The 18,468-nt window shown below is 32.9% G+C and overlaps 1 protein-coding gene across 1 annotated transcript; it reads right to left on the minus strand.

The window, feature by feature from the left end:
- Positions 1 to 729: 729 nt before the first annotated feature.
- LOC110624278 (receptor-like protein kinase BRI1-like 3) lies at positions 730 to 5,804 on the minus strand. The gene is made up of 2 exons (XM_021769385.2): positions 5,332 to 5,804; positions 730 to 5,109 (listed from the first exon to the last, which is right to left on the minus strand). Exon 2 carries the CDS (start codon positions 4,899 to 4,901, stop codon positions 1,227 to 1,229), a length of 3,675 nt encoding a protein of 1,224 aa, XP_021625077.1. The 5' UTR covers positions 4,902 to 5,109; positions 5,332 to 5,804; the 3' UTR covers positions 730 to 1,226.
- Positions 5,805 to 18,468: the final 12,664 nt, after the last annotated feature.

Genomic DNA, 18,468 nt, shown 5'->3' on the forward strand with positions numbered 1-18,468 from the left:
AGGTTGAAAGAGAACAGAACCCCATATAGCTCACGTTGTTTCCTTTACAGCTCTAATGACAATTAGGTGCTGTTTGGTTATTGACTTGGCAGAGGGAAACTGTTAATAAGAACCACAACTGCAGACGAAAAGACAAGAAACAGAATTATAATTTAAAATAACATAAAGAGACATTCACTTTATTTTATGATAATCATGATGAGAAGCTAATGAATCTAACAGTGTTTGATACTTTAATTGCAATTTGTTAATATTTTAATTTAATTAGTTATTAAGAAATAGTTAAATTTATATTAACAAGCAATTAGATGATAATAAGATAATCAAAGAAGCATCAATCACTTTTGTTTATCAGATTATTATATATGATGAAATTAAAAAAATCTGCAGTTGAATTTTCAATACCATTTAGAAAAAGCACATGAAAATGAACTGTGTATACAAAACAACAGGCAGCAACTTTTTATTATTGATTTTATTTTGTCAGCAATTATAAATAATTATAAAAGAAAGAGTAAAGCAGCAGACAAAGCTTCCAACTCTCTTCTGACTCAAATCTATTATATATAATATTCATGAAAATGGAACTTGAAAAAAATTCCAATTTCAAGTTCAGAGAGCAGAGCTGCACTTACAATCCGGTTCATAAAAAAATATATATAATATTCAAACCTCATAATTAACAGGATTGATCATCAATTTAATGTTTTAATTCTGAACAAAAAGATGTGAAAAAGAGAAACAGCAGATAGCTTTTCTCTGGAAAGTTTACTAGAACTGAATGCAAGTGATACCACTATGATTTACTTCAGAATGATGCTAAAATCTACTACTTTACAGAACACTGTCCTCACTTCTCAACTTCTGACTTCCTATGAACAGCAGCAACTGGAAATTTTTGAAACAAAACAAATTGTGAAACATCTGTTAGCAAAACTGCATGTGGCAAAAGAAAGAAGCCAATGGCAAAGACACAAAGCTTTGAAGTCTTCAGTTGCAGACATGATGATTAAAGGAATGAAAAATGTAAGTTATCCATTGTTTAGCAACTGAAAGAAGATTCTATTACTTTGTTCTCCCCACATTTCCTGCAACTTTCTATCTAGTTGAGTGTTTAATTATTTACAGTAGGCGAAATTTCGAGGATTACTCCATTATCCAGTTCAAAGGTAAACCAGATCCTCAGCAAGCCAACTAGTCCAATAAAAAATGGAACATCATGAACTTCATTCTTTCTCTCTCATTTCATCAATTACTTCATCTTTCAGTGAGAAACCATCAAGGATATCATTTTCAGAATCAACCTGAAGCTCTTTGAACATGGCCATAACCTGAATCATTGTTGGTCTCCTGAAAGGCTTTTCTTCGAGGCACTCGAAAGCAATTCTTAGATACTGATATAATTCAGACTCGCAAGATTTTTGCACTGTCAACTCAGAATCCAGTATCTCATTGTCTCTACCTTCTCTGTGAAGTTGCTTTGCCCATCCTACAAGGTTGTTGTCATCACCAAACTCCGATGGGTCTATTGGCTTCTTGCCGGAGAGGAGCTCCAACAGTATGACACCGTAGCTATATACATCTCCTTTTGTTGTGCACCTAAAGCTCTGGTAATACTCTGGAGGGACATATCCTGGAGTTCCTGCAAGTGTGCTTACGCTGAGATGCGTGTCGAGCGCATTCACCAACCTTGCCATGCCAAAATCAGAAACTCTGGCCTCAAAGTTCTCATCTAGAAGAACATTGCTAGACTTCATGTCTCGGTGGATAATGTGCGGTATGCAGCTGTGGTGAAGGAATGCAAGACCTCTTGCTGAACCTATGGCAATCTTCTTTCTGGCGGCCCAATCAAGCCTTGAGCAACCTCCTTTGGACCTGTCATGAAGAACCGACTCTAAACTTCCCCATTTCATGTACTCATACACAAGCAGCCTCTCCTCTCCAACTTTACAGTAACCCAGCAAAGGAACAAGGTTCCGGTGCTTGATTTTCCCAATAGTTTCCATTTCCGCCATAAATTCTCTGTCTCCTTGGCCTGTAACATGAACAAGTTTCTTTATTGCAACAATACAGCCATCTCTTAGTTTTGCCTTGTAGACCTGTCCAAACCCTCCAGACCCTATCAAGCTGTCATCGCTAAAACCATTAGTAGCTTCAAGCAGATGTGCAAAGGTCAGCTTACGCAGAGGTTTCTCGAATGTGGCAATATTGATGCTCAGAGGCTCAGGAACGCCTGAAAGTTTCCAGCTGCTGCTACCTGAAGTCGGAAGGCTTTCAATATACTTCTCTCTCTGTTCCTCTTTTTGCTGAAACTTCTTCACACGATAAAAAGCTAATGTGAGGAAAAAGATGCACAACACAAAGAATGTGATGCCAATGACCATCCCTGCTGCAACAGACTGCTTCTTTCCCCGATGAAAAGAGCTTTGCTGGCTGCCTCTGGAGCCACAAGGGACCAAGGGCACCCCACAAAGGCCAGAATTGTTTTCATATCTGGATGCTGGGAAAGTGGTTAGCTGACCCCCAGAAGGGATGACACCAGAGAGGTTGTTATTAGAGACATCAAGATCACTAAGAAAAGAGAGAGTCCCTAAAGATGCTGGGATAAATCCTTGAAGATCATTGTGAGATAGATCCAAAACTCCAATTTCTTTCAGACCTCCAAAACTGTCAGGAATATTTCCATTTAGTCCGTTGTGCCCCAAATTCAAAACCTGCAAATAGCTCATCGAACCAAAGTTTTCAGGGATAGGTCCAGACAAGGAATTGTAGGCAAGATCAAGGTATATCATGCTGCCATTGCTGGAAAAAGTGTAAACTGTCTTCCCAGAATAAATTCTAGTTGTTGGACATGAGTGAACCATGTGTAAATTCTCCAGCCTCTCTGCTCGAATCCCTTCAAATTCAACTAGTCCTCCAGCTCCTCTGCAAGATGTTCCACCTTCATTTCTCACAAATGCAAACTGCTTTCCTGATACAATTCCAGGAATGATCATGCCAGCTTGTTTCGCAAGTTCAGGTGGGAGGGGGCCAGTAAGGTCATTGCTGTTCAAATCAAGCCAGATGAGGCTCCTACAATTTCCCATCTCTGGTGGTATTCGTCCACTGACTGAATTATTACCCATTTGGAGTATAGCAAGGTTAACAAGACTTCCAATACTTGAAGGGATTTCCCCACTAAGCTGGTTGCTGGCAAGTGATATCCATATCATATTGGTGCAACTGCCAATAGACTTAGGGATGCTTCCAGTGAGGAGATTGTTATTGAGAATCAAAGTTTCAAGGTTTCCTCCAATCTCGCAAATGCCTTCCGGAATATCACCTGTGAGGTTGTTTGCCCACATGACCAAGTCAGAAAGATTTGGCAAGGTCCAAATCTCCGAAGGAATCGGACCATTCAGATTGTTGAAACTAAGATCAATTCTTCTCAGGTTTTTGCAGCTTCCAAGCTCTGAAGGAACTTTCCCTGATAAGTAATTGTTGGCCAGAAGGAACTTCTGCAACGCCGAGGGGTTTGAGGAAGTGCAGAACTCAGAAGGAACATTCCCAGTAAATTCATTGGAACTAAGGTCAAGCACTTGAAGCTGAGTACAATTTGTCAAAGACAAGGGCACAGGACCAGTTATGTTGTTGAATGGTACATAGAGATATTTCAGACTCTGAAGCCTACTGACAACAGTAGTGAGGAAATCTCCAGAAAGAAGATTGTGTCCGAGGTTTAAGCTCTGCAGAGAAAAGCATAATATAAAATTTGGTGGCAACCCACCAGTGAGCTTGTTTGCTGATAGATTCAGCTCCTGCAGAGTTCCACAGGCCTGTCCCAATTCAGAAGGAATATCACCAAAGAGCTGATTTTCAGCTAGAGAGAGCTGCTTCAAATTCTTCAACCTTCCCAACATGGCTCCAGGAATCTTGAGTTTCAGTTCATTATGGGAGAGGTCAAGCGTCTCCAAAACATCACAGTTGCTCAGACTAGTTGGGAACGCTGAGCCAGAAAGCCTATTCTGTGACAAACTGATGAAACTAAGGTTGCTGCAGTGCCCGAAATCCAGACTGGAGAAGCTACTAGAAAAGTTGTTGTGGGATAGGTCCAGAATCTTGAGAGATAGAGAGTCAGCAAAAAAGCTAGGTGGTATCTCCCCAGATAGCAAATTATATGAGAGGTCTAAAACTGATAGGCTCTTGCAAGATAGAGTGATTTCAAGTTTGCCAGCAAGCTTGTTACCAGAGAAATTGAGGAAATTCAAATTCTGACAGATAGAGAGAGACTGATTCAAGATGGTGGAATCAGAGATAAGATTGCCAGAGAGGTCAAGCTGCAGTAAAGAAGGACCAAACTGGAGATTGACCCCAGGAATGAAATTGTGAGAGAGGTTGACATGAGCCAGATTATTACAAGAGAAAAGGAAGGACCTTCCTGGAAGAGGATCAGAGAAGTTGTTGGAAGACAAATCAACAGTCTCTAGAGCGCAAGGAGTAGAAGTGGAGGCAGAGAGATCACCAGCAGAGAACAAATTACCTCTTAGAATAAGATTGGTGAGAGCTGGCAATGAAGTCAGGTAAGGGAGGTGTAGACTGCCAATAAGGCCAGCGTTGGCGAGGTTGAGAGAGGTCACACGACGGCCATCAACAGAACAAGAGACACCAAACCATGAACATGGACTAGAGGAATCCGCAGTCCAGTTGGCTAATACGTTCTTTGGATCAGATTGAACAGACGATTTCTTGAAGGCTAGCAACCCCACAATGTCATCATTGCTGCTTTGCTGTGAAGCCAATTCTCTAGCCTGTGATGGTATCATTAGAAGCAGCCACAGCACATAGCCATAGCCAAAGCCAAAGACAAAGATTCCCATGATGCCTTGCTCTTGTGATGATACTCTCCTCCATTCTCTCTCCATTTTCTTGTAAGAATTTCTTCAAACAGTAAGAAAACCCTCTTATTTGCATACACCAAAAGAGAAAAAATCTAGCACGAACCCATTGCTTGTTTCTCTGCATCTTCCATTTGAGAGCAGCTTCTCCATATCAGTTTTAGATCTGCTCTCAGTCAACTCTTTGTGGGTTTTATTTCTCCTAGTATCCAACCCAAGCTTGTAGCTTGAAAATCTGAAATTTCAAATTAAAAAGAGAAGAAACCACTATTTAAAAAAGAAAGGAGAAAAGATGATGGAAATCACTATCAAACACAAGGTAATCAAGTAGAACAAAATTCAAAATCAAAAACACTATAACTGAAATCATGACAAGGGAAGAGAAAGGAAGATTAAAGACAAGAATAAGAGAGAGAGAAAATGGGCAATATTATTTATATTAAAAGAAAGATAATACCTGGTGTAATTGGTGATGTAATGGGCAGTTGTAACAAGTTAAGTCCAAGAAACAATCAGAGAAATCTGTTAAAGAAGAGAGACAGAGGAAAGAGAGAGATTGGATACGAGGTGCAGAACTGTCGGTTGTCACTAGAAACTTAGTACTTGACAGGAATCCACGAGTGGCAACCAACAGAAACACAGAACTAAAACAAACCCAATAAATAAAAACAAACAAAAAACACAAAAGAAGAAAACTTTCAGCAGTTGAGATCAGATTAAGAAGAAGAAGAAGAAGAGAGAAGGGGATGTTTGGTGAAGAACAATGGTGGGTTAAGATTGAAAAATGGGAATAAAGAAAGGGAAAGAAAAGGGAGAGACGTAGTAGAGCAGATAAAGAAAGGGGGAGAAGAAATAGAAAATAGTTAAAAGGAGAAAAGACAAGTTGGTGCCTTGGGGGAGCAACAGAGGAGGAAATTGTGGGAGAGATGCCTACTGGCCACCCACTGCTCCATTTTTTTTCTTTCTCATATTTCTGGGTCCAGTCAAACTTTGGATTTTGATACTTTTTCTTTATAATAAAAAAAAAAAATCTTTTTTTCTTTTCTTTTGTCTTGCTTGAAATGCTTGTATTCTACCTCTCTTTTCTCATGTCACTATTGTTTATTTTATTTATTTATTTAAAAATAAAAAACTAATTAATAAATTTTTTAATTTATTTACTAGATGCATTGGTATTGTTACTATAGGATATTTCTTGTTGTGCCACACTTGTGTAAGTCTTTTACCCTACAATTGGCAGCAGACACTAGCTAGCTAAGCTTTTCTGCCCTATATTTTGGTGAAGTTCTCATTAATGGGTGTGCAATTCCACATCTCATTGCAATTGGCAATTATTCCATTTCTTTTTTTTATTTTTTTTAAGACAAAATTAAATACTATTTTATACTATTTTCTTTTTTTATTTTTTTAATGTAATCTTTCACATTATTTATAATTACAAAAAAATTTAATTTTTGATCTAGCTAAATTAAATTTAAAAAAAAAAAAAAGAAAATATACAATAACTGAGAAGTAATTGAATCCCCAACACAGTTGTTGAATGTGTGGAGTGGCGGACAGGCAATTCAACCAATAACTTTATTATTTTATTTATTATTATTTGCTTTTTTATATATTTTTATATTATTTAATGGATAAGACAAAATCCATCATCATAGGCTGTATCCCTTTTTTTTATTTTTTTTTTAATTTAATTTTTATATATATATAAAAAGCTCGTTTTTCTTGACCTTTACTTTTGCTTCCTATTAAGCTCCCTTGCTTTCTTCCTTGGAATAGTATATGCTATGCATTTGTCCACATGCTTACAAAAAATAATGCCATTAATTCCTTTCTCACTATCAATTTGATTTTTCTTTTTGAAAAAATTAATATTTAATTAATTCTTGTGACATTTTTAATTTTTAATTTATTATGTATAAAAAAAATATTACAAGTTTACATATTAAAAGTTTAACTAAAAAAATATTTATCTTTTAAATTAAATTTAAAATTAAATATTCTCTTTATTCCATAATTTTATTTATTTTTTTAATATATTAAAAATATATTTTTTATTAATTTTTTTAATTATATTTATTTTAAATATATTAAATTTTATTAAATATTAAGACATATTTTAAGAGATTTCTTAAAAATAAAATAAAATAAAATTATAATAATCAATTTATGTATTACTATAGTTTAAAAAAAAACAATAATTTTTAAAAAAATAAGTTTTTAGTTTTTCAATTTAAAAAAAATACATTAAAATATTCGTATAATTTTAAAAATCAAATAAAAACTCACTGTAGTTAGATTGAAAAATGGATATTGCTACTTTTAACACTAAAAAAAAAAGAATTTTTTATTTTCAAAGTTTATTTTTATATATAAATGCTTTAATGAGAGAAAAAATAAAAATATTTTTTAATTTTTTAATTTTTTTAACTATTAAAATTAATAAAGAGATCTTTTAATAGATTTTTTAAAATTACAATAATATTTTCATGTATTTTTAAAATTCAGATATTAATTAATTAATTTTTTATACTACATAAATTTAATAGTAATTTTTTGTTGTTAAGCTCCAACGCATCATCTCGTTTTATTTTTATATAAATAGTTAGTTCACATTTTATTTTTTAAAAATTTAATTTCTAATAAAAATGTAATTTTTATATATATAATTTTTATTATATTTTATAAAATTTAATAGTTATATTTTTATGATATTTTCAAATTTAATTAGATATTAAATATTGATGCGATATAATAATTTTTTATAATAAGTCATGCACGTGCCATAAAATAGAGTTATCTGGTAAGAATTTAATAAACTGAAACATTGTCACAGGACTTCACCTATGAAAAGAAAGACAATGACATCATAATACTCTGTGCATCACTAAAATTAATCATTTTTTAAATAGATCGAGATTTTACAAAAAGTTATCGTAAACAAATATAATCCAGTAGATCTCCATCACTAATTAATATCAATCAGATTTTCAATAGATTTAATAACTAACTCTATATTTTTATAATATAAAAATGAATGTGCATAAAAATTAAAATACACATTTTTACACACTCATTCAGAACTCAAAGTGATTCATTATATCCGCTATTTAATTAATTTATTAATTTGAGTATTAGAATGATTGTCCATAAATATCAACTACCTCACTTTTTGATTTTTATATATTAATCTATGACAGCTCAGACTAAAAAACTATATGTAGATTTCTTTAATAATACATTTGTTATGGGTCTAATCAAATGTTCTATTATAATCTCACAAATACAGCATGTGAGTTTGAATTTTACTACTAATTTTTTATTATGGATAAATTATTCAAACAAAAATTAATAATAATTAAATAATTACATATATAACATCTTCAGATTATTATATATATAAAAAATTAACTATTTAGCATTCCAAGGCTTAGCCTAGTGGAAAGTGCATCCTGTAGTCTTGAAAGGTCTAAGGTTCGACTCCCCCAACCCCTATTTCAAAAACAAAAAATTAACTATTTAATTTTAGAAGGCATTGCTTAATGAAAGAAATGGAAGACCTAACCACCAATTTGTGGTCTTGTTAGGTAGGATAGTCCCAAAACATGAAAGGCCAAGGCCAATGCATTCTCTATATACTCATTTAGGTCAATGCTATTAAACAAAAATGGGCACCAATCTTATATCATCATCATTGCAACAACCTTTATAAAATTATTTTTTTAAAAATCAAGCCCCTAATTTTGAATTTTGAATGAAAATGATAATAAGGAATAATTTATATTTAGAGATATTGATTATTTAATTTTTGAGTGTTGTCATTATTAATAAGTCAGTTTTTGCATTTTCAAAAATTTATTAAGACGTCTTTAGTTTTTTTCTCTGTTTTTTTTTTCATTAAAAATAAATAAAGAATGAGAGAGAAAATTTTTAAAACTTAATTTTATACTCAAATAAAATCTCTTATTTAGTTTTGAGTATTGTCATTATTAATAAATCAGTTTCTATATTTTTAAGAATCTATTAAAATATCTATAATTTTTTTTAAATCTATTAAAATATTCTTATTTTTTCTTTTCGTCGATAAAATACTTTTCATTCTCCATAAAAGAAGAAGAAGACAGGGAAGAAGAAGATGAAGAAGAAAAATCGCCGTCTCTTCCTTAAAGAAAAGGAAAAAGGAAAAGGTGAAGGAGAAAAAATAAATAATTTAGTCTTTTATTATATTTTTAATGACAGTATAAATAAATTAAATATTTTATTGATAAAAAAATTAAAAATATTTTAATAAATTTTTAAAAATATAAAAATTGATTTGTTAATAATGACAATATATACAGAGTAAATAGTAAATTTTTATTATATTTAAGGTAAATTAATAAAATAAAATTATATTTGTGAAGAGTCCCTTAAAATTACTTAATTTACAAATAAATATATTCCATAAAATAATGGATAGCTAAAACAACTAATATTTGGGAAGAGTCCCTTAAAATTACTTAATTTAGGAATAAAATCATACATAAAAAGTTGAATTGTTTGGGAAGAAGTAAAAGAAGAAAGAGAAAGTATGGAAGGGAAGGGGATTCAAAGGCACGGGGCGCGGGACGTGGGGCAGTGTAGACGTAATATATGGTTTGGCTGTACTGTGATTCCTTTGAATAAGTTATAAAAATAAAAAAGTGGGGCTTTGGTTTTTGTCATTTTCCACTACACACGAGCGCATCCTATTCTCAATCACCCAATCCTCCTCTAGATTCCCATTTTGTTCTCTTCTCTCCTTTCTACACTAAACCAAACAAATAAATAAAACTATTTTCCCTATTCATGCACTAAACTGCCAACACATTCACACTTTGGAAGGAGAAAAAAAATTGATAAAATTAAATTAATTTAAATTTTTAATTAATTTTTTAATTTTAAAATTTTTAATTATTTGATTTAATTTAATTTTAATAAAAAATTAATAAATCAATCGGTGATATTATTTTTTATTATATAATAATATAATATTATAATTAAAATTAAAATATTTTAATTATATTTTAAAATATTAAAAATAAAGCATAAAAATTAAAAATCTATTAAAAAGTCCGATCGAAATCAAATTAAATTAAACCATTTCGATTGAAATCAATTTCTCTTTAAAATCAATTTCTATCGATTTTTATAAATACTAAAATTTTAATTTTTAATTTATTCGATTCAGTTTAATTTTAAATCGAACCAACTATTCACATAATCTCCTTACAGGAGATTTAAAAAAAAGTAAAAAATTAATTTTATTTTTAATTTTTAGTAAATTAATATACATGTTGCTCGAATTTAAAAATTAAAAAGAAATGATTCTTATTTTTTAACCTCATTTAATTGAAAATTTATCTACCTAAATTTATGTTAATCTTCTATTAATTATACGCGAAATAATTAAAATACTATTAAACATAATTTATCATATCAAAATTAATGTATATGTTGTTTAACTTTTAAAAATTTAATAATTTAGTTTGAAATTTTGACTATGAACAGAGAGATTTTTAATTTATTGAGTTAATTTAATATAATTTGAAAATAATTAAGTATTTATCTTTGAAATTGATATGTTAATTTAATTATTAATTATATATAACCATCGTTTAAGGTAAGTTGTGAACTGTTATCATCAGATAGGTTCATGTAGTAAGGATTTGGTAAGTGGAAAATGCAGTCTACCAAGGGAAAGAAGATCTGAACATCATAACACCCGGTGCATAATCAAGACTCTCCTTTTCCTCAATAGGGCGAGTCTCGGCACGAAGTTATTATTAGCAGGCACAATTCAGCATATCTCATTACATCTGTGATTATAGGATTGCCAACTTATTAACTAGCGAGATCTCTTATCAAGTAATCGGCCACTCTCTGTCGGATAATCGAAAAATACTATATTTATCTCCACATTTTTACAATATAAAAGGTGGAAGAATTATAGAGACAAAAGTACGCTATTCTCTTACACAAAAATTTTTGAGCAATTTATTACATTCACTCTCTTCTTCAATATACTGACTTGAGTATCAGAGTGCGTGCCCACCTCAGGTTCTCTTCTTTGCAGGTCTAAGCCAATCACAGCGTAACTCCCTTCCAGCCACATCATCAATCTAATTTCTGTAACATCATTTGGTTCTATTGCCAAAAAATCCATTGAATTCTCTTTATTCATTTGGATTAAAATAAATCTCCTATCCCTTTTCTCTTAAAAAGAAATATCTCTTTTACCTATTAGAAATGGCCGACAATTCACGAGCTGCTGCTGAGGTTACTACTAATGAAGATGTATTATTTCTTCCACTCCTGGCAGTGGATAAAATACACCCTCTATAGTCAATGAGGCAGATTTCAATAATTTGAGTATCGAGCAAATATTCCAGTATGTCAGAAGATTAGAAGTTATTTTCGAGCAATACAAAGTTCAGAAAGAAGTGTCACTCATGGCTCCCACAAGGAGGGAGGAAGTTTTTGTAGAGACCTCAAGGACTCAGACAGAGGCAATCCATACTCAGTCCAAATGGGAGGAAAAGTCCGAGGAAGAGGAGCTGTCAGATGATGTTCCTAAGGATATTGGCTGGAAGCTAGTATGGGCTACCTAAAGGTGCTAGAAAGGATGGGAAGAGGATGAAAGGATGTGTAACAGCCCGAAAATCCGGACCGCTACCGGCGCTAGGATCCAGATCGGCGTAAGGCCGCCGGGACCCGTAGCAAGCCTAACATAACCTGTAATCCTGTTTAATCCCATACATGATCAACAAACTCAAAAGAATCTGTGAACATACTCATACATCAGCCAAGCTCAACCTGTACATTACATAATCATAAACATAAACCACCACTGGAGCCCTCATCAAATGCTCCAATGGGGTATCTCATCATACATTAAGCTTGGACTATCATGAACATCATAAACATATCTATAGATCATGTATCAAAAGGGATAACAATACTCATAGGGTCAAGCACAACTATAACCTCAATATTCCTTATTACATAACATAACTTAAAACTCTTTTACATTACATCATAATATAATTGTCATGTCCACAATCTAACTATTACATAACATCACTTCATACTCTGGCTAACCTCCTGGTCTACCCTGTACCTGCACATCTGGGGTTAGGGGAGAGGGGTGAGCTATAAAGCCCAGTGAGCAGAATAGAGAAAAACATATATTAAATGTTTCATGCTTCCATGAAATGCAACACATCACAAACATATCACATAAGGATGGTATTGTCACCTATAGTCCTCAACATAGTCCAATCGTGCCAGGGGCGTAGAATGGGCCTCACTGGTCTTTCTCTTACATACATAACATAACATAACATTCCAATATGCCAGGGGCGTAGAATGGGCCTCACTGGTCTTTCTCTTAACATAGTCCAGGGGCGTAGAATGGGCCTCACTGGCAATCCATACCGTATCATCATCATATCATACCATAGGAGGACTAGAGGATCATTCAATAGCCAATCCGCATCCACATCATATTATGCAATGCAACATATTCGTGAATACTAATGTAAACAACCTAAAATATATCATGGCATATATGATGCATGAACATGCTCCAAAAAGTTATATTTCATTTATTTAAAAACTTAAGGTTCATTCCACTCACCTCTGGCCGAAGCTCTATAGACTCTGAAGCAGCTATCTCACTGCTGAGGTCCTCGGTTCCTCGGGTCCGAACCTACACGGGTGGACTCCAATGAGGGACCAATCACACATAAACATAACTCTAATAAACTTCCCCAAAAACCCCCTAAAACATCCTGAAACATTACATAGAAATATGCATGAAATGGCTGAACAGGTCACTTTCGGCGGCACCTTCGGCGGCCGAAAGTCCTGGACAGATCCGAAAGTCGGGCACTTTCGGCGGCACCTTCGGCGGCCGAAAGTCCCAGACAGAGACGAAAGTCTCTTTTCGGGGGCAACTTTGGCAGCCGAATGCTGCCTCCACAAAGGGGGTTCGGCGGCCGAAACTCCCTTCGGCGGCCGAACCTGGTTTCTGCCAAAGGGCAGAAACTAGGTTCAAACGAACCTCTTGCCTCCCAAAACCTCTAATCATGCATAAACTTGCTCTACAACATGCATACTTCACATACATTACACCTAGGGGTCTCAAACTATCATATACCCCATCTACAACACTTCCATCAACAAAAACAAGCTACATTGTTCATCAAAGCATCAAAACCCATAAACTCAATATATATTCCCTAACATGCATTTCTACCCATAGATCTTGCATAAAACTTATTTAAAACACATAAGGAGCTTAAGATCGGCTCTTACCTCTTGAAGATCGAGAGGGAGACGACCTAAACTTGGAGATCCACGAAAATGAGCTCCTGAGTTCCCAAAGCTCCAAAACTTGGTTTGAATGCTCAAAACTTGCAATGTGAGTTTAAAACTTAAGAAAAATGGAAGAGATTTGGAGGAAGAGCACAAGATTTGTAAAGGGAAGGTTGGAAGCTTGCTGTGGCCGAAAATGGGAGAAAGCTCACCCATTTCGGCTAAGTGCCCCTTTTATAGGTGGCTGGCCAGGCCACGTTCGGGGGCCGAACATGCCTCCGCATCCATGCAATGTTCGGCGGCCGAACGTGAGTTTCGGCGGCCGAACCTGGACTTCCCTCGCCTATGCTTTCGGGGGCCTAACGTGCCTCCAAAACGCATGCATGTTCGGCGGCCGAACTTGCCTTTCGACGGCCGAACCTGGGTTTTCCTCCAATGCTATTTTCATGTAAAAACTCATTTTCTTTTATACTTAAAACATTAAAATACATGAAAACATTTTATAAAACATGTTCTTACCCTTCTAGAGATTTCCGACGTTCGAGATCCCACCGGACGGTAGGGATTCCGATACCAGAGTCTAGCCGGGTATTACAGGATGGGTCAGAAGCAAGGCCAAAAACCGGAGAAGCAAGGGTAGGAGAGAGACTACAAAAGTTACCCAATCTCTCGAGGATGGAATGGCCGAGGTAAGTATAAGAAATATACCCCATTGAACGACTCACGAATGCATATTCTAACGTGGATTAGGAAAAATAATAAAAAAATCAGGTGGCATCTCAAACTCAACCCTAAGAAAGCCGAAAAAACGAGATAGAATTAGGTATTGTTATTTTCATGAAGACCATGGACATAAAATGAAGGAGTGTCAGTAATTGAAAAATAAGATCAAAAGGTAAGTAGAGAACGACACGCTTTGAAAGTTCATCAGAAAGAGTAGAAAAGATAAGAGGCTCGAGTTCGAGGTAACAATTCTCGAAACCACCCCTAACAATGAATCTATAGGGGCTTATTCATGTGATTGCAGGAGGACCGAGTATTGATAGGGGTGACAATAAGGAGAATATCACAGATGTCCAGCTCCTAAGTCAAACTCTAAGTTTTGAAATTGTTGAAGTCAGACAACCGAGTCTTTTATTTTATCCTTAGAGAAATATTTGTGATTTAGGAAAATGTTATAAAACTAGGATGCATTCTTTAAACTTCTTTTTTGATACAAAAATCAGAATCGTTAGATGGATGAAAGCATGGAGTCAAGAACAAAGGCCATAAGGCAATTGTCTAGCCATCCGGACATGGGTCCCGCATATAATTCGGGCATCGGTCCGCGGAAATAAATTCATAAAAGGTCATAAGGCCATCTGAGCATGTGTCCCACATATAATCCACACATGGGTTCCGCATATAATTCGAGCGTCGATTCGCGGAAACAAATTCATAAAATGCCATAAGGTCATTGGAACATGAGTCCCGCATATAATCCAAGCATCAGTCCGCAGAAATAAATTCATAAAAGGTCACAAGACTATCCAGGCATGAGTCTCGCATATAATCCGGGCATCGGTTCGCAGAAACAAATTCATAAAAGACCACAAAGCCATCCAAGTATGGGTTCCACATATAATCCGAGCATTGGTCCGCAAAAATAAATTTATAAAAGGCCACAAGGCATTTGATGCCAGACTGCAAACGGGTATAAGCTAGGCCGACCTATCGGGTATTAGTCTCGCTAAACAAAAAGTTTCTAAGGCATCTAATGCCAGACCTCAATGTGGGTATAAGTCAGGTCGACCTACCGGGTGTTAGTCCCACTTCACAAAATATTTCTAAGGCATTTAATGTCAGGCCTCAAGGCAGAAATATGGCAGGTCGATCAATCGAGTGTTAGTCCCGAGAAGTTTCTAAGACATTTGATGTCAAGCCTCTAGGCGGATATACGCTAGACTAGAAGACTGGGTGTTAGTCCCACTTTACAAAAAGATTCCAAAGTATTTTATGCCAAGCGAAAGGTGAGTATGCATCAAGCCAATTGACCGGATGTTAGTCCCGTTTCACAATAAGATTCTAAGGCATTTCATGTCAGACCACAAGGTGGGTATACATTAGGCCAACTGACCAGGTGTTAGCCCTGCTTCACAAAAGGATTCTAAGGAATTTCATGCCCAAAATCTCGTCAAGGCTAGAGAAAGCTTGAAAGTACGACAGGGTTAAGATCAGGGCTAGGAAATGCCTGTAAGCATTAGAGAAATCCCATGAGCTCATTAGGCCTGAAAAAATGTCCGGAAGCTCGACAAGGCTAAGAAAGGCCAAGGAACTCGTAAGGACTAGAAAAATGCCCTGAAACTTGTCAGGGCTGGAAAATTCCAGGAAACTTGTCAAAGCTGGAAAAATGCCTAAAAGCTCGAGTGAAAGGAGCTCCCAAGGGCTAGAAAATGCTCGAAAACTCTTCAAGACATTACTACATCACTCGGATCAATTTTTTGCCAAGTCACAAGACTGATTATGCTAAACCACAATTAGGACATTGGTTCCACCAACCAGATCATCCTTGCCAGATAGCCACGAGGCAGGTATACCAATCCCAAAAGACGAAGGTATCAGTCAGATATTAATGTTGATAAGGCAAGTCTTATAAGTAAATATCAAGATGAGTGACCGGATGAAAGTCCCTTATTGTAAAATTTTCTCAAGGCGAGAGTCTGCTAGGCCACAGGCTCAGGTATTAATCCTACTTTATAAAAATTCTCTAAATTATTTTATATATGTTAAATTATGGGCAGCAATGGAGGCATGCACGGAACAAACAAAATAATAGATATGCAAAATGTGTATCTTCATTACAAAGGATCACAAGGAGGAGGACTTTAGTATCCCTTGCAAGTCTTTATCACATCAGAATTTTCTATACATCTACTATGTCATCAGCAGAGGCCCGATTGGCAGGGTTCTCCTTAGCCTCTCATTTGATCTCATCTTCCAGGAAGAGGTTGTCTGTCCAAAAAAAAATAGCATGAAAAACTATTTCTTCAACTACTTTCCTAGTATGGCTCTCGGAATTAATTTTGCACAATCCAACCCCCTCTTCGGAGTCATAGTGCTGAAAAGTCATTATAGTCAGACTGGGTGCAATTCTCAAGGATAAGCAATATAATTATATATAATAGTAATTATAAGTATATATACACATAAATATATATAATTCTAAGTATATATAAAGACCTAATAATAGTAATTATAAGTATATATATACACATAACTATATATAATTATTTAAATATTTTATATTCTATTAGTAAAATTTTATTGTTATAGTGATAATGTATATCCATAATCTATTTAGATAGGATAAACTGTAATTAACTAATTAAATTAGTTAAATCATACCATTATAATCTTTGGATGGTTGACTATATTACAATATATGATAATTTTATATTATTATTTTATAAATATAGATAATGACAACAATATATATAATTATTTTTTTAAAAAAATATATTAATTTTTCATAATCGAAATAATTAAACAACACACCAGTTTACTTTATATCACATAATCCATATGCATATTATTTCCGGTGTAAGAATTATCTAGAATTACAGTGTATTTCAAAAAATTAAACATCTAGATATGTTTTGATTTCAAAATTAATATATTTTTTTCACTCGAACACAAGAGATCAACGGCATATATAAGATAGCCTAATAAATATAAGATAATAGCCCAATAGAAAAACAAATTAAAGAATAAATTTTTTTTTCATCAAACTATTTTAATAATTGATAGCATTTTTAGTAAGAGTGAAAAAAAAAATAAAAAAATAAAAGAATATTCTTTAGAGGAGAAAGAACATAGTTATTGTTAAGGATTATCACCGAGAGAAAAACACTTACCCAAAGCTGTCAAATCTTTTTTAATTAATATAAAATAAATTAAAATTAAATTATTATAAATAAAATACATAATCTTATTTTAGATTTTATTTTTTCAACTCTATTTTATATAATTTCTTTCAATTTTAATAATTTATATTTTATTAATATAATTCTATATATATATATATATATATATATATATATATATATATATATATATATATATATATATATATATATATATATATAATCTATTTAGATATCACAAACTATAATAAATTAATTTAAATAATATTACAATTAGATATGTGTGTAATTTTATTAAAATTATATAATATATAAAATATATTATTGAAACTATATATTAAAATATTAATATCACTATAAATTATTTTTTAAAAAAATATAAATATAAAATCAGTGTTTCGATATCATTCCAGTTATGTATTGAAATATATAATTTTGATACAATTTTAATATAATTTTTAATGAAAAATTAAAATTAAATAATTAAATAAATTCTGATTTAATTTCTATTATTGATTTTCTTTCAATTTTCATTATCAATTTTTTTCTAATTTCAGTTCAGTTTGGTACGAGATTCAAAAATTATGCACTAACCCTATTAAACAATAATGACTAATTAGTATAATTTTTAAAAATTTTAAATATATTTTAATATATTTTTTAAAATCGATAAATTTATTAATAATTTTTTTTATATAATAAATTTCTTTTAAAAATAATAAGAGAAGTAGATCTGTTTATTGAAAATAATTTATATTTAAAAATTTTCTATAAAGAATATTTTTTAAAATAAGTTATTTTTCTAAAAATATTATATTTTTAATTACTTAATTTTAATTTAGAAAATAAAATATCCTAAGAAATTTATATATAAACATATTAATAAAATTTTTAAAACATAAAAATTATTTTTTTGAAAATAAAAAATTATTTTTAAAATGATAAAAAAATTTTATATAAAAATTTTTTTATTATTTAATTTTTTCTATTTTATTTTCTGTTAAATAAACCAAACCTAAAATCAAAATCCAACTTTATCATACAATTGATTAAAAAATTAATTTCGAAAAAACAATGATTAAAAAATTTTAAAATATCTAATTATAGGTAAGCAAAGAGCGGAATAATCGCAAAGAAAGCAGGCCAGGTTTTGGACCGTTTCTTTAATTTATTATTATTATTTTAAATATTTAATTTGTATGAATAAATATTTATACGCCCTGGCCCACCTTCTTTAATAAAGCCAAGGATTAATGTTAGATAGATAAAGGGAGGGAGAAGACTTTGTTAAATTTGAGTTGGCTTTAGTGGGTCCCATCGTCTTTCTGCCACACGAGCGGTTGCTATCCATTCGT

Source organism: Manihot esculenta, chromosome 1 (assembly GCF_001659605.2).
Source record: "Manihot esculenta cultivar AM560-2 chromosome 1, M.esculenta_v8, whole genome shotgun sequence".
Taxonomy (NCBI): Eukaryota; Viridiplantae; Streptophyta; class Magnoliopsida; order Malpighiales; family Euphorbiaceae; genus Manihot; species Manihot esculenta.

What these genes read in the sequence shown, in the direction of transcription:
- LOC110624278 (XM_021769385.2), bottom strand. Translation starts at nt 4,901, where the DNA reads ATGGAGAGAGAATGGAGGAGAGTATCATCACAAGAGCAAGGCATCATG.